At 38.7% G+C, this 23,370-nt stretch overlaps 1 protein-coding gene across 3 annotated transcripts in view; it reads left to right on the top strand.

The window, feature by feature from the left end:
* tbc1d32 (TBC1 domain family, member 32) overlaps nucleotides 1-18,150 on the top strand; it is a 77,186-nt gene extending 59,036 nt beyond the window's left edge. For all 3 annotated transcript variants that reach the window (XM_017692514.2, XM_037538193.1, XM_037538194.1), the window contains exons 33-34: nucleotides 6,218-6,406; nucleotides 17,284-18,150. In XM_017692514.2, coding sequence (XP_017548003.1) covers nucleotides 6,218-6,406; nucleotides 17,284-17,403 — 309 coding nt within the window. In that variant the 3' untranslated portion in view covers nucleotides 17,404-18,150. The remainder of the gene's footprint in view (nucleotides 1-6,217; nucleotides 6,407-17,283) is intronic.
* The last annotated feature ends 5,220 nt before the right edge of the window (nucleotides 18,151-23,370 follow it).

Raw genomic sequence — 23,370 nt, 5'->3', positions numbered from 1 at the left:
CAAATGTCACGAATACGAAAAACATGGTCAACACTTAACATTCTACAACCACCTAAACTTCCAATGGCTTTCAGATCTACATATGCCTCTACCCGAATGTTCCAGGTCTCACACATGCACATAAATAAATGACTGCCTATGTTTTCAAGTGGAATAAGATCAAATAAAAACCAAACAAAATCTTGCAAGCTGTGAATTTTTCTTATGACTATTCATAAATGTACACATAAAATGGAAAAAGCTAATTCCTGCTAATTCACGGCTGTGCTGTTGTTGTTCAAGGTTGGTTGAATTTCAGGTCTACAGAGCTTTTACTTTTCTTCAAGTTATTCCCCAACCTGAAGTTTTGAATACAGACAGAGAAAGTTTTTCATTGAATTTTTTTTTTTTGTTTGTTTGATCACATCTTTCTCTCACCTCAACTCTACTTCACAAACTTCAGATGTGACTTCTGTCAGTGAGGAGAGATTCTGCACGTTATGCATTTCAATACAAAACACAGTATGTTCAGGCAGTGCATATACAGCATTGCGCAAAAGTGTGTGCACACTGGTCAAATAACATTTTCCTGGTTTTCTCAGTGAAAGCAAGTTAACATATCATTCATCATCACAATTACTGTTTATTTGCTCAATTTAACAGTAAAACATAAAATGTGGCCTGTGCTAAGCTTTATGTATGTTGCTATTTTTCCCAAATGTGTTGAATTCTGCACCTAAATAGAAATGGTGCACTAAAACTGGCAAAATATAAAAATTTTAGGTGTGTTTTCTGTAGACAATGTAGTAACATTTTTGCAATTACATAAACAATAAAACATGTCTTTTGAGATACCCAAACACTTGCAATCTGTTGTGTACAAGTTTTATATATAGGTCCTCTGCTACTGCAACAAATTAGAAGAAATAAAAAATAAAAAAACTCCAATACTACAGATCATCAACAACTGAAGAAAATACCAGGGCTGTTATTATTACTTATGTTAGTAGTCAAACTATCTAGCACGTGTAATTTGTTAACATCATGAATTTGAATTCTTTTTAACACTATTTACACATTTCTTAAACCATCTTTCGTAGTGCAGGCTGAAGCCCAGCGGCTCACATGCTGTATGTTGCTTTGATTGAATCTATGACTGTAGATGAAGGAGCTGGAACCATCGACTGCATATGTGATATACAGTACCGTACAAACATTTTAGGCATCTGAAAAGGTTGTATTTAAAAAGTTGTTTTACTGGGCAGTAAGTGTTTATTTGCTTGTACAAACATTAATATTAAAATAAAACCAATAATAATACAATAAGTAGTAATTTTGTGTATGCCATTTTTTGTTTAGCCATTTCCAAACCTCACCTCAAGACAGCTTAGTATTATTTGTAGCCATTGTTCAATTAACTGGTTTGGCTAATTAGTCCTACTTTAAGTTGAATCATTTGTGCTGATGATGGAATTTAACAAATCATCCAATGACTGGCATCCAGGAAGAAGCTGCATGTTCAAGTCAATAGGTGTGTGTGTGTGTGTGTGTGTGTGTGTGTGTGTGTGTGTGTGTGTGTGTGTGTGTGTGTATATATATATATATATATATACACACACACACACACACACACACACACATATATATATATATATATATACACACATATATATATATATATATATATATATATATATATATATATATATATATATATATATACACACACACACACACACACACACATATATATATATATATATATATATATATATATATATACACACACACATATATATATATATATATATATATATATATATATATATATATATATATATATATATATATATATATATATATATATATATATATACACACACACACACACACACACACACACACACACACACACACACACACACACACACACACCTATTGACTTGAACATGCAGCTTCTTCCTGGATGCCAGTCATTGGATGATTTGTTATATATATATATATATAAAACCTGTTGACTTGAACATGCAGCCACTGTTGCTCTCACTGTGATGAAAATTGGACATTGTGTTTACAGGTTAACGTAATGAAAGTGTTACAGAATTATTGAAAGTAATAATGAAGCTTATTTTATTCAGTTTATTCACTCATATAGCCAGAACAAAATTCATTGCTTTGAAATGTCAAAAATCTCTTTTTTTGGGATTTGAGCAAATACGACACAAGAGATTAATCATGAGTAACTACACAATATCATATGATTGATAAAAATGAATTTGTCAACCCTGAAATCATCCAAAAAAATGATCTTTTTTATGGAAAGAGAGAGCAGAAGAAGGTTATAACATATTATTATCTAATCCTATGGTAGTCTATAGAGGCCTTGAGCAGTTGCTATAATTTTCTGGATTGTTATATTGAGATAACGTGTTAATTGTCTTGTGATCTCAAGACAACACCTTTGTTATCTCAAGATAACAAGAGAATTAACTTGTTATATCAAGACAACAACTTTGTTACCCTAGATAACAAGATAAATAACTCATTATCTTAAGATAACAAATTTTGTTATCTTGGGATAACAAGATTATTAATTTTTAATCTCGAGATAAGAAACGTTTTTTAATCTCTAGATAATAAGTTACTTATCTTGTTATTTAGACAACATTTAACTTGTTACTTCAAGATAACAACTTTGTTGTTTTGAGATAACAAGGTAATTAACTTGTTATCTCAAGATAACAATCCAGAGAATTATAACTACCTAATGGCCTTTCCGGACTTCTGTAAATCCCTGCTGATTGTTTAAGATGATGATTTATTAAGATGACTGAATTTAATCAAATAACAGCCCTAAGTGATGCAGTAAATGACCCAATATGTGGTGACATATGAAGTGAAAACCACTGGACAGAGGTGAGCAAGTTCCAATTCAAAACTAAATCTAGAGACCTGCAGCAGCATGGACGTCTCTGAACGTAGGAGAGAAAAGTGATTTGAAATTGAGTGTCACCTCCATCAAAGAAGGGCAGCCGTGCCTGAGCTCCCACGAGTCTGCTTGAGATTCCAGACAAAGCCGCTCAAGAAACTTGGAGTGATGTCCAGGAGCTGCAGAGATTGCCTTCTGGAGTGGCTCAGAAGCAGAAGGGCCGTCCGTGGCAGCAGCTGATAGGCATAATAATTAATCGAGAGAGCGAGAGAGAGAGAGAGAGAGATGGATTAATATGACTTGGCATTCTGTTCAGCCTCAGAACCAGGAGAGGATCAAAGTGAATACTATATGTTCGGGATCATTAGATGTAATTGTTTTGTTGTATAATGCAGCCACAGTGTTTGCATTAGGGACGCATTATACATTCTAAATGGAACTCATCCTGCAGTGCGTTTTTGATTGTGATTTGTTTTGCTAGTAATTACGGTGCTGCAATTAGGCAGCGTTAGGCTGTATTGACTGCACACAGCCAGTGAAGTCTACAGAATCTCACAAGTCTCTCTGAACTAATGCAGTAGTCATGTAGTATTGATTACATTTAAAAATTCATAGAGCTAACTTTGTGAGCTTTACTGTATGTTCTCATATACTCCCTCTCTCCCTCTCTCTCTGCTGAACTCAGAGAAGCTTTATTGGCATGACCGTATCAAGTTACCAAACCATAATGATCAGTCTGTTAACGCTTTAATGGCAGGTCCAAAAAAAGGCTTTTTCTGCCTTTTAATCTACTGTTCTTCTTTATTTATGTGATTCCTCAGTAACTATATTTACATGCACACGATAACTAGACTACGTTCTTGGTCTGTCCATGAAATTGGAGCGAACCAAGACGTTTACAAGAGCTGTATAAAAGACTACTCTGTTTATAGTCTCGTTTACATACACATCAGCATAATCTGACTTTGCACTGGTGAACGGCCCCCGTAATGACACACTTTGGTTAATCCAGAAGTTTAATCTTCTTCTCCTCCTTTTATTTAAATATCTCTTGTCTATTTCTGAGACTTTTTTTCACATGAAGGAAGTCTCTTCCTCCTGTTTTTGCCTGGACCGCATGTTTTAATCTTATTTCAACCTTAATCAGAATGTGGCAATCATGTAACCTGATCATAGTTTAGATTAACCGTCTTAAACAAATATTGAATCATTGGTATGCATGTAAAAGTAGTTGCATTTATCTTTTATATGCAAAAAGCATACTCTAATATTAAAAATTATTCATCATTTTGAGCAACCTTTATAAAAAAGACATACCTCTGTTTTTGTTATTCTACAAATTTTATTAGTAAATTGTTATTAATGTTTAAGATGAAATAGTCATAGCAAAATTTTGACTTGGTTATTATGGAGTCCTAGTCCTACAGTGAAGCACAGCTAACTGTGACTTCTTCAGATATTCAGGCTGTTTAAAACAACTGAAATTGAGCACTGTTTTGGTATTTATTTGGCTGTTTTTCTTCCAAACCTACCAATTTGTTGAACACGTATACACATTTCAAGTGTTTGAAATACCAGAAATACACTGACCACACGCATTCAGAACATCTGCAAGAGATTGGTACTCTAAACGTTTAGAGGTGCAGTGGTCATGTATGTATGCATGAAACCTAGTTTTTAGAATCATAAACATTTTTGGTTGTTTTATATATAATTTTCACTCACTCACACACACCCACACACACACACACAGACACAGGGAATTGCACACATTCAGTCCTACTACACATAGTATTACTTTTACTATGAGAGGGAGGCAGGTGGAAAGGTGAAGATGCAAGGAGTAGAGGTCGTAAAGGTGGATGACTTCAAATATCTTGGGTCAACCATCCAGAGCAATGGACAGTGTAGAAAAGAGGTGAAGAAGAGGGTGCGGGCAGGATGGAGTGGGTGGAGACAGATGTCAGGGCTGATGTGTGACAGAAGGATAGCAGCAAGAGTGAAAGGGAAGGTTTACAAGACAGTAGTGCGTCCTGCTATGATGTATGGTTTGGAGACTGTGGCTCTGTCTAAAAGACAGACGGCTGAGCTGGAGGTGGCGGAGATGAAGATGCTGAGATTTTCGTTGGGAGTGACAAGGCTGGACAAGATTAGAAATGAGCAGATCAGAGGGACAGTGAAGGTGGAGCAGTTTGGAGATAAAGCCAGAGAGGCCAGGTTGAGATGGTTTGGACATGTGTTGAGGAGGAATAGTGGATATTTTGGTTAAAGAATTTTGGAGATGGAGCTGCCGGGTAGAAGGGGAAGAGGTAGACCTCAGAGAAGGTTTATGGATGTAGTGAAGGTGGACATGGAGATGGTTGGTGTAAAAGTAGAGGAGGCAGTGGATAGGGCAAGATGGAGGCAGATGATCTGCTGTGGCGACCCCTAAAGGGAGCAGCCGAAAGAAGAAGATATGTCATATTAAGTACAGTATTGTGCAAAAATGAGAACACTCTTTTATTTATTTAAATTTCTGATGGGATTAGATATTAGAGAATCCCCTTTCATAAAGAAAGGCAAAGAGAAAATGGGGCTCCTTACAACCATGCAAGACCTGGTAGACACCAAAACTGTCCCCATCAGTCAAATGGCACTTAAAGCTTTCATCTTTGAGAGAGAGGAGAAAATCAAACTCCTTCAGATCTGAAAAAAAAAAACCAGGTGTTTTTTTCCATCCTTCCACTGTGAGAAGACAACTCAACACATTGAGTCTGAAAGGATGTGTAGCTGTAAAGACCTTAATGAGAAAATGAGACCAACAAAAAAATAAGAAAATTTGCAGAACAAACAAAGCTGCAGGTGTTCTCAGAACCATGAACTGACCACCCTAGAGTCCAGACCTCAACAACAGTGAACATGTTTGGGAGTACTTGGACTGTGAGAAGCAGAAAGTGCAACCCATTTCTTAGACTAAACTTGAAAAAAAGCTGTAAAAAAGGCAAAGGGTAGACACAATAAATACTAAAAAATCTGTTAGTTGTTGAGGCTACTGTGTAATTTTCTGTTTAATATTTTCTGCTTTTTTCCTGATACTGGAAAATGAATAACTTGCTGTTTTTACTAAAAATGAAATATCAAAAGCAGTTATCCCAACAAACTTGGAAACCATAAAGAGGAATGGATTAAATGGCTAGTACTGCTGAAAATGAAATGTTCAACTGGTTTCTCTTTAGCAGTCTGACTTCTGCAAAGGACTGTATGTATGTACACCATAAAACATTATCACATATATCACATGACATCAGTATCCCTCTCTTGTCTCCACAGATGTGTATACAGTGGCTGGGCCAGTGTTTCTGGAACTACTTGGACTGGCCTGAGATCTGTCACTATGTGTCCACGTGCATCATCATGGGACCAGACTACCAGGTGTACATGTGCATTGCCGTGCTGAAGCACCTGCAGCAAGACATCCTCCAGTATACACAGACCCAGGACCTGCAGGTCTTCCTCAAGGTGACGTGCCACATACTGTGTATGATGTGCCATATAGATTGCAGGCTAAAAGTAATACTTTGGCCTATGATCAAATTTACAGTTTTCAACTCTTCAACCAAAGCTGTTGCTTTTATAGTTTTGCACGGGCACTAAATGATAAAGTAATGGGATCTTATGTACACCAACTAGCATTGTGCAAACATGCCTAAATCATCACGCATTTGTCCTAAATTGTGTTAACTAACCTCAGATAGACTTACTAATGTGATGTCAAACACTTAATGACAAAATTATCACTGCTGCTTTAGCTGTGCAGCGTATTTCTGTTAATTATTTGTATGTCAAACATTTCTTGGCTGATTGACTACATGTTGTGAAAGGGGAAAGCTGCACATTTTTGAGTGATTTATCACTTCAACGCAATCTGCCCGATGCTATCAATGCTATGTGGTTTTCCACTTGTGCTATAGTGTGAACACAACAGCTAATATTGTTCAAGGTGACAAACCAAGAACAACAGGGAGAAGCTTTCTCTCCACTGCCTGAAAAGTGCCTGGAAGCATTGCAGGATTTTGTGCATATCCAAGAATTCAGACCAAATCTATCTACATCTTTAATCGAAGTTAAAGACTGAAATGGAAATTACTTCTCGAAAATTGCTTTTGCTGTCACTCAGAAGTTGAATGCAATGGAAGACTCAAAGCAAATCCATTCAGGATGACTCAGATGAAACACGAATCAAACTAAAATAAAGCCATCCTTTGTTCTACAAATTGAAAAAAAAATTCCTGTCAGAGTACAATACTTTCAGTGCTCTTAAAACCACAGTGCAGTTTACGCGGGGAGTTCAAAGCATCCCACAGAACTATTTTAAGACTTCTTTTTCTTTTATCATTAACAGTGTCTTTAATGTCATTTAATGTTTAATGTTTCTCTCCTGACTAGGCTGAAATATTAAATTTAAGTGCAGTGAGGACTCTTTGTATTAGATGTCCACACTATTTTCTCTGGAGTCACAGAAGATTATTTATCTAAAGAGAAAACATCTGTACATTTAGTTTTCTGTAGTAATAACCAGTCCTCTTTATGGATTCCATGTTTGTTGTGATAATTGCTTTGATATTTTCAAGTAATAAGCGACAGAATTCAAATAGTCTCTTTTTAGGAGGAAATCTCAAAGAAGGTCTTGGATAGAATTGCAGTCAATGTTCAAATGTGTAATAATTGTCAATATTATTGTGAGTTAGCGTTAAATAATAGCTTTAAATTAGATAATGTTTTAAAGTAGTTAATGCTCTGTACATTGGTGTAAGGAAGCATTTAAGAAAGGTTAACCTGGGTTACAGTGCCTATAAAACTGTTTTACCCCCTTTGTTTGGTTTTTATATAACAGAACATTAAATCTAGTGGATTAAGTTTGAAGCAGGCTCTTTCATGTCGAAGTGAAAACATCTCTGCAAAGTGAAATTAATTACAAATACAAAACACTAAGAACCTGATTACACAAGTATTGAAACCCTTTACCCTTCCTGGATCAGGGCCTTGTCGTGGCGGAAGGGCTTGTGTCTAGGGATCTTCAGAGCTAAGTCATCGAGAGCAGTATGCTCCTGGTAGGGTCTCTCAGGGCAAACAGGTCTGGAGTGAAGACCCAGACTAACATGATCCCAAAAAAAAAACCCACCATGAAAAACGGACACAAAATAACGTGTACCCTGCCCGGGATAGGGTCCCATGTGGGCCCACCATCCACAAGGTCCAGCATGGGGGAATGGTGCAGTGCTGCACAGGAAGTGGGAGATTGCAGGGGGGCCCTTGGAGGCCTAGGCCCTTGCGGCAGAAACTGGCTTTTGGTACGTGGAATGTAACCTCACTGGGGGGAAGGAGCCAGAGTTTGTGCAGGAGGTTGAGAGGTACTAACTACATATAGTTGGGATCACCTCCATCCAGTGTCGGCTCTAGAACCAAACTCTTGATAGGGGTTGGTCCCTCTCCTACTCAGGGGTTGCACAGGGTGAGAGGCGCCGGGCGGGAGTGGGGATACTCACGAGTCCCCGGCTGGCAGCCGTGCAGTTGGAGTTTGTCCCGGTGGACGAGAGGGTCGCCTCAATGCGAATTAAAATCGCAGAGAGGAAAACTTTGACTGTTGTCTGTGCGTATGCACCAAACAACAGGTCAAAGTATTCTGCCTTCTTGGTGCGAGTGGGTGGGGTTCTGGAAAGGGTCCCACCTACAGACTTCATAGTCTTACTGGGGGACTTCACTGCTCATGTTGGCAGTGACTGGGAGACCTGGAGAGGCGTGATTCGGAAGAACGGCCTGTCCGGTCTAAACCCGAATGGTGAATTGTTATTGGACTATTGTTGTTATAACAAACACCAAGTTCGAACACAACGAATGTTCATAAGTGTACATGGTACCAGAGCTCCTTGGGTCAGAGGTCAGTGATCGACTTTGTTGTCGTTTCATCTGACTTGGGACCATATGTTCTGGACACTCGGGTAAAGAGAGGTGCTGAGCTGTCAACTGATCACCATCTGGTCGTGAGTTGGATCAGATGGCAAGGAAAACTGATGGTCAGACCCGGTAGGCCCAAGTGAATCTGCTATTTACAGACGATGTTGTTCTTTTGGCTGAATCACATGGATGCCTCCAGCGCTCACTGGAGTGTGAAGCGGTTGGTATGCGGATCAGCACCTCCAAATCTGAGTCCATGGTCGTAGCCTGGAAAAGAGGCATGCCCACTCCAGGTAAGGGGAAAGGACTTGCCCCAGGTGGAGGAGTTTAAGTATCTCGGGGTCTTGTTCACGAGTGAGAAGAGGGATCATGAGATCGGCTGCAGGCTGGGACAGGCGGCAACAGTAATGCGGTCACTGTACTAGACTGTAGTGCTAAAGAGGGAGCTGAGCCATAAGGATGGCCCGGATGGCCGAGCTCCTCACTCCTCACTGTCGCCACCCAGAGAAGAAAGCTCATTTCCGCCGCTTGTATTCGCGACCTCATTCTTTCAGTCATTACCCACAGCTCATGACCATAGATGAGGGTCTGGAGGGATTACATCTCCAAGTTGGCCTGGGAGTGGCTTGGGGTCCCCGGGAATGAGCTGGAGGAAGATCCGGGGGATAGGGTCATCTGGGATTCTCTGCTCTCCCAACTGCTACCGTGACCCTTTCTGGATTAAGCAGTTAACGACGATGAAGATGATGACTTTAACATGACTCCTAAATCATTGCTGATTCAGCCAATTCGTGTTAAAAGTCACATAATTAGTTCAGTGGGTTGGCCTGTGTGCAGTCAAGGGGTTCCAATTAGTCATAGTATAAATACATTGTATACAGAAAGTGCAACTTCTGGTCAGTCAGTCAGTATCATGGGAAAACCTACACCATGAAGGGCAAGGAACACTCTAGGCAATTAATGATACACAATTATAAATAAATGTACTGTACAAGTCATTTTTGTTCATCAAGGTACAATGTAAATGTACTCTCAAAAGTACAGCAGTGGTTTTATGGTCTAGTTGTGTACAATTAAAAGTTTTTCAAGTTTTCATGATCATCATTTAAAACAGAACAATAAAATAAAATGCCTGGAGATGAGGTGGGCTGTGTGGACTCAGTACAACTTAGAAAATATAATTTCAGTAGATTATGGTACAGTTGTGTTCCCTGACTGAGTACTGAGACCTTGAGGGTACCAACCCAGTGACAGAAGGGGTACTGCTCCTAGTTTCATACCTTTGTTCCTGAGAGTGAGGTGATTTGAAAAATACAATTCAGGAGATGGAAACAAGAACATGTCCAAATCACTGAATATCCATTGGAGATAAACCAATTGTTAAGAAATGGAAAGTGTCACAAAGCTTTAAATCTGCCACAAACATACTATCCACAAAACCTGAGCAAGAACTAGCACGGTCTTACAGTTATGGCATTTAGCAGACACTCTTATCCAGAGTGACTTAGAAGAGTGCTTTGTTATCCACTCGGGGAATGTATCCTTGCTAGTACAAATAGGTTAAATGTGGCCTTGAGCAAAGACACTGCCAGAAACAAGAATTATTACTAATACCTAGAGATAAAGACACACAAAATGTGTAAGTGTAATACAATTCATTCCGTAAGTGCCACATTATGTTCATGTAAATGCTTCACAAAGAGATGGGTCTTCAGTCTGGATTTTAAACATTGAAGACATTGACTTGGAAAGCTGTTCAGACAGCCAGTGAAAGTTCGTTCCACCACCTGGGTGCCAAGACTAAGAAGAGTCTTGATGCTTCTATTTCTTGCGTCTTAAAGGCAGGAGGGTGAAGCTGAGCTGTACTTGAAACTCGAAGGGTTCAATGTACAAACTGAGTTTTGACCACTGGGCTAATCCATTTTTGGCTTTTTTTTTTCTTTTTTCTTTTTTTTAGGTAAGCATCAGTGTTTTAAACCTCATGCAGTCAGGAAGTCAGTGAAGACATGGAATGACATTAGCGAATTTAAGAAGACTGAACACAAGCTGTGCTGCTGCATTCCAGATCAGATCTAATGGCTCATGTAGAAAGACCAGAGAGTAAAGAATTGCAGTAGTCAAACCTTGAAATAACAGACTAAATAAGCACCTGGGTGAAGGAGGCCACCAAGAGACTTGTGACCACCCTGAAAGAGTCACAAGTGTTAGTGGCTGAGATTGGAGATACTGTGCCTACAACAATACCTGCCAGAGTGCTTCACCAGTCTCAGCTTTATGGGAGAATGGCAGAAAGAAACCCACTGATTTTAGGACAGAAACTATTACAGAACAACATTTCATAAGATCTTACTTTTATCCATTAACTCCAAATTAAAAACAGTATTGCAGATGCATCATATCTAGACAACTTTTCCTAAATACTGTCCTAACTTTAAGACAACCCCAAAGGTATCTTAACTCATGTTTTAACTGTCAGCTTCTGTTGTTTTATGCAGTGACCAGCATCATAGTTCAGTATAACTACCATAAAGGCATAAAGATGTTACGTTTATCTACAATGAAAGCGGTGCCTTGACTTATGATTTTTTTTTTTTTTTTTTAATAACAGCATTCTAAAATATCCTAATGAGGAGACAGAGCAGACTGTGTACCAATTAGGGGGAATAACAAGAGCCTGGCCTCTTCCTATTTCTACTGTTATATCAAAAACAAGCCTGCAAAACACCAAAGAACACCTGTGAGCGAGTCCTTTAATGAATAGGGGTAAATGGAGCTCAACGGCTAAAAACAAAAAAGTAGTTTCTAATCACTTGAATATGTTTACTTTTCCTATCCAGAGTGGTGATTGGCTGGTGAGCGAAGCAGTTCATTGGCCAAATCATAAATATACATGAAACAGCGTTTTAAACTTAAAAAGTTCAAAAGCTGAAAAATATTAAAGTGGTGTTAAGATGTTTTATGCTGTTCTGTGTTGAGGAAATTTAGGTTTTCTTTCATATTTAAAATCTTTTAGCACTTACAAACAATATGATTTTGCTGAAATGCTCCATCTAAACCTTTAAATAAGGGCTCACCCAGGAGTGACCTCTAGCATTTAAGAAATCTAGAAGACACTACAGAGTGGTTCTTCTCCTCTCTACAAGTTCTGTGGAATAACATTAGTGCAGACGGCTAAAGCATTTGGAAAACTGAAACTGGAGAGTTGCGACACTCTAAACAGCACAAGGTACTATCATAATATATGTACTAGTATATAACTTCAAGTTTATAATGATTTAGTTTTGGTTGACGTTTTTTATGTCAGTAACAGTAGCTGTCTGGCTGTCAGTAACATACATGACAGTTGATTGTCAAGTTCAGTCGAGTAAGTTAAGATTTCCTAACTTAAGATGCTGTCAGATCTTAACTAGATAGGCCGTTTCTGTAACACGGCCCCAGATCTCAGTGTTAAAAAAAAAATCCACTCTGATTCAATGTTCTATAATAAAACATGAATATTTCTTATAGGCACTGTAAGTACTTTTTAGAGAGCATTAGTTTTACATAGGAAAGTGAGGTGATTATTACCAATGTTTCTCAGTGATTTTAGTCTGATCCAATTTCACCATGTCAGTTTCATAAATTGTGTGCTTGTGCATCTGTACAGTTTACAATGGCTTACATCCATCCATAGAAATAACCACAGGTTTTATAAATCCTATGTGAATTGCCAGACCAATAAATATTTCATCATATCCCGTGGAAAAAAGATTTCATGTATTTTCTTAAGTATGGAGGGAATTGAAGAAGCATTTTTACTTGTATTCTCTGAGGCACAATTCAAGCTGATATATGTTGTCTTGCCTCAAGCGAAACTCCAAACATTAAAACAGGAAAAATGACAGGAGAAAAGTTTGATTTTATGTAGTGATGTTGACTGTTGGCTATAATATCTAGACAGTGGCAGTACTAATATCTAGACAGATAAGTAGACAGTTAGAATAAGCATAATTATAATTACAACCCCAATGCCAATGAAGTTGGGACACTGTGTAAAACATAAATAAAAACAGAATATGATGATTTGCAAATCCTTTTCAACCTATATTCAATTGAAAACACTACAAAGACAACATATTTAATGTTCAAACGGATAAACTTTGTTTTTTGCAAATATTCACTCATTTTGAATTTGATGCCTGCAACACGTTCCAAAGAAGTTGGGACAGGGGCGTGTTTACCACTGTGTTACATCACCTTTCCTTTTAACAACACTCAATAAGCGTTTGGGAACTGAGGACACTGATTGTTGAAGCTTTGTAGGTGGAATTCTTTTCCATTCTTGCTTGATGTACAACTTCAGTTGCTCAACAGTCCGGGGTCTCCGTTGTCGTATTTTGCGCTTCATAATGCGCCACACATTTTCAATGGGAGACAGGTCTGGACTGCAGGCAGGCCAGTCTAGTACCCGCACTCTTTTACTACGAAGCCATGCTGTTGTAACACGTGCAGAATGTGGCTTGGCATTGTCTTGCTGAAATAAGCAGGGATGTCCCTGAAAAAGACGTTGACAGCATATGTTGCTCCAAAACCTGTCTGTACCTTTCAGCATTAATGGGGCCTTCACAGATGTGCAAGTTACCCATGCCATGGTCACTAACACACCCCCACACCATCAGAGATGCTGGCTTTTGAACTTTGCACTGATAAAAATCCAGACAGTCCGTTTCCTCTTTGGCCCGGAGGAAACGACGTCCATGATTTCCAAAAACAATTTGAAATGTGGACTCGTCAGACCACAGGACACTTTTCCACTTTGCGTCAGTCCATCTCAGATAAGCTAAAGCCCAGAGAAGCCAGCGGCGTTTCTGGGTGTTTTTGATATATGGCTTTTGCTTTGCAGAATTTGTACATGTGGTAATATCCGTTACAGAATAATGTCGGTTTTTAATGCAGTACCGCCTGAGGGATCGAAGGTCACAGGCATTCAGTGTTGGTTTTCTGCCTTGCCGCTTACTTGCAGAGATTTCTCCAGATTCTCTGAATCTTTTGATGATATTATGGACTGTAGATGATGAAATCCCTAAATTCCTTGCAATTGCACATTGAGAAACATTGTTCTTAAACTGTTGGACTATTTGCTCACGCAGTTGTTCACAAAGTGGTGAACCTCGCCCCGTCCTTTATAACCATGCTCCCTTTATACCCAGTCATGACACTCACCTGTTTCCAATTAACCTGTTCATAGTGCTTTTATTACGTCATACAAATACATCAGAAGTGAGGCTATAGAAAGGCTATTGTGAATGAAAGTGCTTGTAGAACAGAGAGTTTCTGAGAAAGAGAACATCTCTGTAAATATTTACATACATACATATTTCACACATACAAACATTTCATATTTCAAAACTACAATTACAGCTTCTGTAGTTAATTAGTACATTCTCTTTAACAGTGTCTGTGCTGCATCTTAGTGAGTCACATCTCGTTATAAACAATGCTGTCAGATGAGTATTCCTTTATGGCAGGTCTGTTGTAATTGTGTTGTGTTGACTAGTCATGGCCGGGCTTACTTTGATCATTGTTATTGTTTAACCACTTAAATGGTCAGGGCCCACAGGCAGGTCCAAAGTTTAATTACACATTTTTGTAACCTTAGAATAACTCTGCCTGTTTCTGTAGTTACTGAATACTAAGCCTTCCTATGTAATAAGCCTGGGATTTTTAATGGTTGGATACAGGCATGACTGTCACTGGCTAGTACAAAAGTGACCACATGCAAACAGGTTTTGCAGTCATTATCCAGCAATAACATCAGCCCTGCTGTAGGCCTTTGGACAGCACAGGTGTGGGCCCAGTGCTACACATGTTAACAATTTTATATTTGTGATGGGAGTTATAAAGCCACCCTGGCCTGTTGTTACACTTCCAGACATGGACTGTAAATCCCTGCAAAATCCATTTTTCACCAGTAATAGTCAGTGGTTGACTTATGGTGCTGCAAGGTCTTGCAATTCAGATCTCCGAAACAGTCTCATGTTTTGATAGAATGGGATATTCAGCTGCTGTACAGTGCACCCATTGCTGACTCACATACAGCTTGTGTAATCTCCTTAGAAAAGCACTGACCAAGAGAACGATACACTGTGGAGCAGCTGCATATGAGGTCACAATGCCAAGTATCAGGTAGAGGAGTATGAAGCCCCAGCATTGGGCTGTGTAGCAACGGGACTGCATTCTCTGGAGTGATTGAACTCCATTCAATGCTTTTGGGCTGGGATTATTAATAGTCTTTTAGCTGAATGCAATCCAATGCTCAATACTTCAAAACATGTATGAATCTAATATGTAGAATTTGAATGTATTTGATTTTGTATTGGTCTGTTAAATAATTAATTGCTAGAAGTTTTTGGAAAAGGTTGTAATGGTTTATTATATTTTAATCATCATCAGTACTTTATCACCGGCTTTGTACTAGTTGAAACCAATTACTCACTTGGATTTTGCTGACTCATATGGCCTAATTAGAGGGATGATTTTGCATGTCATTGCCAAATAGACTAATTGCTTGTAGGTACTGTGTTCTGCAGTTGTGACCATAATTTGCTTACTCTGCCGTCATATTTTATTTAATATATCAAACTGCAAAGATTTATTTGTCCTTTCTCTCATTTCCATATTCCATAATGTCCTTTCATATTTGAGAGGTAATTTTAGGGCATTACACTCATGTGCTGACTCAAAGAAAATAAAATTAGATTAATGTTGCTCTGTCTCAACCAACTTGCTTGTACACAGTGAAATGTCACTGTGTTTGTAGGCAGTGCCCTGTTGAGAAGGTGCGTGAAGCGCTGCGGCCGCCTGGCCTTTTACAGCATTTGTAACGGAGGCATCTCTGGAACAAGTTACATTTCCAAACATAATCTTTTCAGGATTAATGGAAGCTTGCCTATTTCATCTGTGTTTGAACTGGATTTATGCTTTCAGAGAATATATGTAGGGATAAAAGCAGAGATCGGAATCGCTGGGGTTGGAGGAAAGAGCTTTTCTGATGTAGTAACATTTTTACCCTTTCCAAGCATCATTTGACTTTCTGTGTAATTTCCGTGTTTTACTTGGAATTATACAGTACTGTGCAAAAGTCAAGAGATCCACCCACCACAGATTTAGTTTAGGTTCAAACCAGCCGTTGAGTACAAGTGATTCATTTTTCAGATTTAAGAAAAACGCACACTGAACAGAAAGTAACATAGAAGCCCCAACATCTAAATGTCAGTTTGTTTCAGTATTTAGCTTAAATACAGCTTCCATTCTTTTCAGGAGACTCGCTTTCATTCCTTAAAAGTAATCTACTGGGATATTTTTCCACATTTCCAAATTTTAGTCATAGATGTTTGTTGTATTTTCTGCTTCTCACAATTCAAGTCATTTTAAACATTTAATGATGTTGAGATCTGGACTCTGGGGTGGTCATTCCATTGTTCTGAGAACACCAGCAGCTTCTTTTTTTGATTTACTACAGGGAAAAGTCATAGTAGTAAAGCAACACAATATGCCACTCATTCAAGTACCTTCATCAGTAACTAAGCCATGCAGATGAGTCCTGAAACAGCTGCAAGATTATACCACAAGCCACCTTGACTTACACTGCCCATCTTGGTTATTAAAATGAGAATTTTCTCATTAATGCTTTTTAGTTAAGGTTTTTTTGTCTTCAAATAAACATTTAAACAACAAATACTATTTGAAAACACTTTGGGAAGATGTAGCATCAGCAGTCTAAGCATCGTGTTAATCAAAGTGTCTTCCTTGGTTAAGCAGATTTTGACTAAATAATGATTAAACAGTTTTCTTGTCCATATTATAACTTTCAGATTTTTTTTTTTACATTTTTTTTTTTTACATGTGCTACTTTTTTCTTCTGAGTAAAATTGCTTAGTCTACTATATGTTATTGCTGTTATTTATTAAGGTTGGTTGGTTAGTGTAGTGGGTAACACCTCTGCCTTCTACGCTGTAGACCGAGGTTCAGTCCCCCACCAGGGCAAGCACCCTACACTATACCAATAAGAGTCCTTGGGCAAGACTCCTAACGCTACCTTGGCCTACCTGTGTAAAATGATCAAATTGTAAGTCGCTCTGGATAAGAGCGTCGGCCAAATGCCATAAATGTAAATGTAAATGTTATTATTATAATAGAAAACAGGCTGATTTGTATCTGTACTGTACTTCCTTGAGGAGAGCTTTGGAAATTGTTAAGCTAAAACATTAATAGATTGATTATTTGTTTACTTGTATTATTTATTGTTTTCGTAACAAATAAGTGCTTACGGCCCAGATAAATGGCTTTACATATCATTTTTCACAAATGGTCTAAGATTTCTTTTTTTGCATTTACATAAAGTTAGAGGCTGCTCTGATCCACATGTACTGGCCATGACTTTTTGCTTCTTCCCCCTGCAGGAGGATCCCATCCACGGCTTCAGGGTCAGTGATTATCTGGAGTATATGGAAGGCCTGGAGCGGAGTTATAGAGGTATGGTGCTCACCGACATGAGGAGCATCTTACTGAAGAGCACCTAGTGTTTCATGTCGTTCATATGGGAAGTCGGTGGACTATGCAGAAGGTGGACTGACTTTTTTTGAATAAGTTTTAGTTGCAGCAGAGACAACAGTTAGTTCGAATGAGTTTGTATTACCTATAAAAGGTGGTACTAATCAAACAAATGACAGATAAACTCTTACTGCATTTTTGCCATCCGAAAAATGGTGTTTGCAAGACATCCTTAGTTATATATGTGTTTTAATTAACTTATTGATGTTCACATAAATCCTAAACAAGTCATGTTCACTCGAAAGGCCTCAGGACTAGTCTAAAAGTAATTTCCAATGGTGATTCACCATCTTCACTGCAATTAAGTCAATGAGCAGGCTTGGGCCATGTGCAGTAAACTGGCCCTTTAGAGTTTTAAGTCTTGTTTTACTGCAATCTTTAATTTGTACAGTTCAGTCTCCTTTATCCTGAGTGCCAGCTTGATTTGTTCAGCTGCAGTGTCTGTGGATCTTTTTTTCCCTCCTTGAAAGAAAGAAAAGGAACATCTTGCCTTCTGTACGGAAATGGAACGCAAGCAGCAAGACATGCTGCGTGCAGTATGACACAGGATTTATATTTACGTGTGTGCTATTTGGGTGGAAAAGTAAATGCTGTTTTGTAACATGCCCTGTATATTTACTGAGGCCTGTCTTGTTTTAAATATCATGTAAATATTTTTTTCTGTTATGCTCAGTGAACACAGTTGTGAAGTTAGTAAACAGTGACTTGTTTTTAAAGCGTTCTCACCCTTCTTTGTATTCCACTGCAGCGTTGCTCTCTCTCCAGGCGATACAGTCGCCTGAAAATTGAGGTGAAGCTTCAGTGATTCTTCATCTCCATACTTTTGATGTATTTTTCGATCAGGTATTTACAACATAGCAGCTTCCACAGGGTTTACAACTGCAGAGGACTGTAAGATTTAATATTTATAGCCACACCAACACGGTTGGGTAGAAGTTGCCTTAGTGGGCTCAACACATAAGAACAAATAAGAGAACAGGGAACAATGAACAATAATCCACATGGAGCACTCACTCCAGTATGGTAGTTAAAGATCTCTGTGGGGCAAAACACTGCAAAAAAGAAATTACTGTATGGCAGTATTCATCAGATTATATGGCACCTAAATACACTCGCCATGATAATTGGCTTAAAACTGTATTAACATTTCTAAAAGCTTATTGCGTTGACTGTCATCTGTCAGAACGGCATAGTTTAAACACAAAGTTGAATATTAAAATTAAACTTAGTTTATCTGTGTCACAGATTTGGCAGGCTACATTATTTGGTCAATATTATTTAATTCAAGTGTTTCAGCTGCATCCATTTTTAGCAGGTGTTTTAATCAAGCACACACACAATCTCCATAGACAAACACTGGAAGTAGAATGGGTCTTACTGAAGAGTTCAGTGACATTAAATGTGGCACTGTCACTGGATGCTGCCTTTGATCAGCCAAGAAAATGGTAGACAGCAGGACCGAGTCCTGAAGTGCATAACAGATGAAAATCTTATGTTGCTTCATTCATTACAGAATTCTAAACTGTCTCTGGAAGCAAAATCAGCACTGTCTTTTGGAGCTTCATGAAATGGGTTTCCATGACTGAGCAGCTGCACATAAGCCTGCACACAAGCAATATGTGCAATGCCAATATCTAGTGGTGCAAGCAGAGGAAATGTTCTCTAGAGTGATGTCACACTATATAAGAGTCTCGTGGATAAATTTGGGTTTGGAAGATGCCAGGTGAATGCTGTCTACTGGAATGCGTCCAACAGTAAAGTTTGGTGGAGGAGGGATAATGGTCTGGGGCTGTTTTTTCAGGGTTTGGGCCCCTTAGTTCCAGTGAGGAGTAATATTAGTACTATAGCCTACAAAAACATTTTAGAATGTTGTTAGCCATGCATTCTCATTCAACATCAGTGCCTGACATCACAAATGCTATTTTAACAGAATAAGCACAAATTCCCACACAGTACAAAATCTTATGGAAAGCCTTCCCAAATAAGTGGAGGCAAGTAGTCCCAAAGGGGAGCCAGCTCCATATTACTGCTCATGATTTATATAGGTTTGATGGACGGGTGTCCACATACTTTTGGCCATATCAAAGCTGACAACCTTTATGACAAATTACACCTATTGAAATAATTGGTTAGACATTATGTTGGTCAGTGTCCACTGTCATGAAGGGCTTAAGTAGGTGTCATGTGGCCTTAAGAACACTGCCCTACAGTAAAGTATTACCAATATTTTTAGAGGTACTTCAGTAATAGATCAGCACTGTAGCAGTTACTTACAAGTTTAATGGTTGTTTTTCACTATTGCTGAACTTTACACTACTTCAGTACACAACCTGAGAGTTCCTTATGATTTTTTTCCCCACTATTCTTGTAATATATGATCGAATGTGCTTCAAAACATGTCATTTAGCACCAGCTCTGACTCGTTTTGATGACTGAGCCTTGTTTTGTACGAACATCTGCAGTCTTACAGGCAACAGTATAGGGCATATCACACTGACAAGTCGTCATTAGTGTACAGAAACAGTCTCCTTCACACGTACCATCTGTAACTCCCACAGTGAATAATGAATGGGATCGTTAAAGAGGTGTCTTTCTCCTTCAACACAGCCACTAAATATAACATACTGTTTACTCAGTAGGAGGAAGGACCCGTTTTACTTTGATGGGGTGGAACGTTTTCTGAATATTCTTAGTTTTCCCTTTTTAGATGCAAGTTTAAATGGCCTTATTTAACTTCTGATTTACGTAAAGGCAAAAAAAAACTACTACTGAAATATGTATGAATAGTATATAGCACCATACAAAGAAATGATCTTAAGGGAACTTTAAAATCGATAATAAGAATTACAAACTAAAACTAACAAAAAAAAATAAAAGTTATCAAAAACAGTAAGTTCAGTCATTGAGGTACTGAAAGAATGAAAAATGAATTGCCATTGGTCGGAGAACAAAAGCCAGACCTTGAATTCAGATTCCTGTCCTGGGTTTTGTGAAACAGTGGTGGTTTTTGCTATGCTTAGACTACAGCAGTGGTGTAGGTCTCACACATACCAAGGGGGCTCCTATAGCAAGCATGATTTTAGAGACATCTATGAGAAAAACATTATACATTACGCTAAACATTAACATTATACACTAAAGACCACAGCGTTTCCCAATAGGCCTAAACCATTTGTGCTGTTCACATCTAAATGTGACTGGTGTCATTAAGTGGAGTGTTGCAGGGCCAGACATGATCTCGTAGCGAGAATACACGTCTGGGGACTTTTGGTGCTGGATTATGGCAGAAATTCTTTTAGTTTGTGCTATTTTTAACATCCAGAATGCGATGATAACACAAGCCATACAAGCTCTATCTATCAAGTTGCTATCCGTAGCTAATGAAACCTTTTTCTTACTGGTTTGTGTGGGGTATTTTGGTAAGACTGACTTCAGTGCACAGCAGTGTTGGCTTGCCTATACTAAGTATTCTTTCTCTTTAACAACCTCTTAATTTAGAATTTTTAAAGTAAAAATATGTGTGATGAAAACACCATTCATGCGACCTGCTTTAACCCTGCGCTTTCAAGAACAGTCTTTCTGCGGTAACAAACCAGTTAACCCCATCAGTTGTTCCTGCTAATGGCATTTACATCAATTATGCTTAGATGTGATTACAGTCCAACAACATACTGTTTGCAATTTTGTTTGCTTTGGCTCAGAAAATGACAACTGCAACCTTTTTTTTTTTTTTTTTTGATATAATGTCTCATTTGATTGCCCGACTAATAGACCTTAATAGCAGAAGGTAATTTGAGATGGCTAATTAGTGGTAATTAAGCTGATTACATGCTAATTAAGAGCTCTCTGTTCCTGTATCTGACTCTGGGAACAACATTAGCCTTGTTCTCTCTTGTGAAAGTGCTATATTACTGCCACAAACTGCTACAGTATATCGGTCCCTGCCTTTAGCAACTGCCTGCTGAATATATTAAAGGTCCTTCATGCGGCTGCCCTGCAAATTGATCTTCAGGCTCCAATCACTGGAGACTGATAGACGTGTGATCCGTTCCTCTTTGAAGTCGATATCAACAGCCCCATTCGTGTGATCGAACTTTGCAGTTCTAGTAGGTTCAACTTGCATTCTTTGCCTCTGTCTTTCTTACACTGAACTGATTAGTGCTTGATTAGAATGCAGGGCTATTAGCCTTCACTGTGTTCCATCTGAAAGCCCACTTCACATCGACAACAGCCTGATGGTCCGCAGGCTGAAAGGAGGGATTCCAGCTCCTCCTGGAATAGAGGAGGCTGAGAGTGGGCAGTGAGAGACTAAAGAACATTAGAGAACGAAGGCTTTGATCATAAAAGCAGTGCTTTACTTTTTCCCCCAAGCCAGTGTCGAAACATGAGGTGGAAAAAAGGAACGTGCAACAGGGGGTTTAGCGCAGAGAGCCAGCAGTAAAAAGTGTCTTCACCGCAGAGATTGACTGATTATCCATGATATTTCTGATGATGGTCTTCATACATTAAACATTTTTTTCCCCCCATTAAGCTCACTGCCACACTGTCTATACGCTGCACTGGCTGTTGCTTCAAAGACTGTCACACAGCTTCGTGGCCTAAATATGGCCGTTCTTTTGTGAAAAGAATGATTTTCCTGGCTGTATCTTATCCAGCACAATGCTGCCTTGTTTGCTGAATCCCTAAATTGCATCCATTGACAGTACAAAGCCATCTGACTCTCCTCAACGTGTTAAGGCACTATTGCCTCTATTGTTGTGCCTTTAATTGAAGCAGCAGTCTGTCTCCCCTCAGTCTCCTCTCAGACTCACCTGATGAAACCATCAGGATAATCTTCTAATCCTCATTAGTGTCAGCATCCAAGCAGCAGAGTCGGTTAAAGAGAAAAACATTTACCCGAGCTTATGAGGAGACCAGTCAGGATGTTATTAGAGGATCATGATGATAAACCAATAAAGCTTACACTGCAGGGTCAGTCACAAGTAGGGTTGCAGTGATACCTCTGGCACTTAAATGCAGTATTGGTATTGGCGCTATCTATGGCTGATACCATGAAGTAGTTTCTGACACGTGCATTGCCGGGGGATGTGTGCATGCTCGCCACTAGGCTTGACTTAACAACACATCAGTGGCGTGAGTAAATAAGCTAGTGTTGTCTTGTATTACTGTTAAGCCTGATGAAGTGCATGGCGTATTTGTTTTCTGACCAGTGATGTTTATCTAAAATTTCATCATGAATTTTGGTAAAAATTGAGTTTTTAAGTTGTATATGGTTCATTTTCATGGACAAGCATCAGTTATTTTATTGGGTGCGTTTCATGTAAATCATTTGTAAATGAGGGGCTGCTGTGCTGGTGTTTGATTTTGCAGCTATGCTGATTAATCATTTGCGCTCAAATCTCCACTTGTTTGCATGGTGTACTAAAGTTTCTTGAACCATATGTGAAGTAGTTCATACCTCATTAAAGGTGGTCAAGTCTATGCTCTTTTTATGCAGCTTTAATAAAGGCCATTATGTCCTTTGACAGTGTACTTATGAATATAAACAAAAAAAAACTAAAAAAGGAAAAAGTTGCACAAACATTTCGATCAATCAGAACTGCTATGGAACAATGAACTCTGGTCAGACAAAGCAACTACAGACCTCTGTGGCAGTAATTTATCTTGTCATGTTTGGAGAAAGAAAAGTTGCGTATCTGATAACAAGAACACCCACAGTGAAGTATGAAGGTGGGAGCATCACAATATGGGCCTGCTTCCCTGCAAACAGTACTGCGGTATTAAACATCATTAAAGGAAACATGAATGGAGAGATGTTCTGGGACATTTTAGAGAATGTAATCCCATGGGCAAATAAACTGAATCTGGGGAGAAGATCGATGTTTCAACAAGACAGCAACTCCAAACATACAGCTAAAATAATTTGTCTGGCTCTA

This window comes from Pygocentrus nattereri, chromosome 4, assembly GCF_015220715.1.
Source record: "Pygocentrus nattereri isolate fPygNat1 chromosome 4, fPygNat1.pri, whole genome shotgun sequence".
NCBI classification, from domain to species: domain Eukaryota; kingdom Metazoa; phylum Chordata; class Actinopteri; order Characiformes; family Serrasalmidae; genus Pygocentrus; species Pygocentrus nattereri.
Note: the sequence above shows the minus strand (reverse complement) of the source record. Positions and strands in the feature narration are given on the sequence as shown.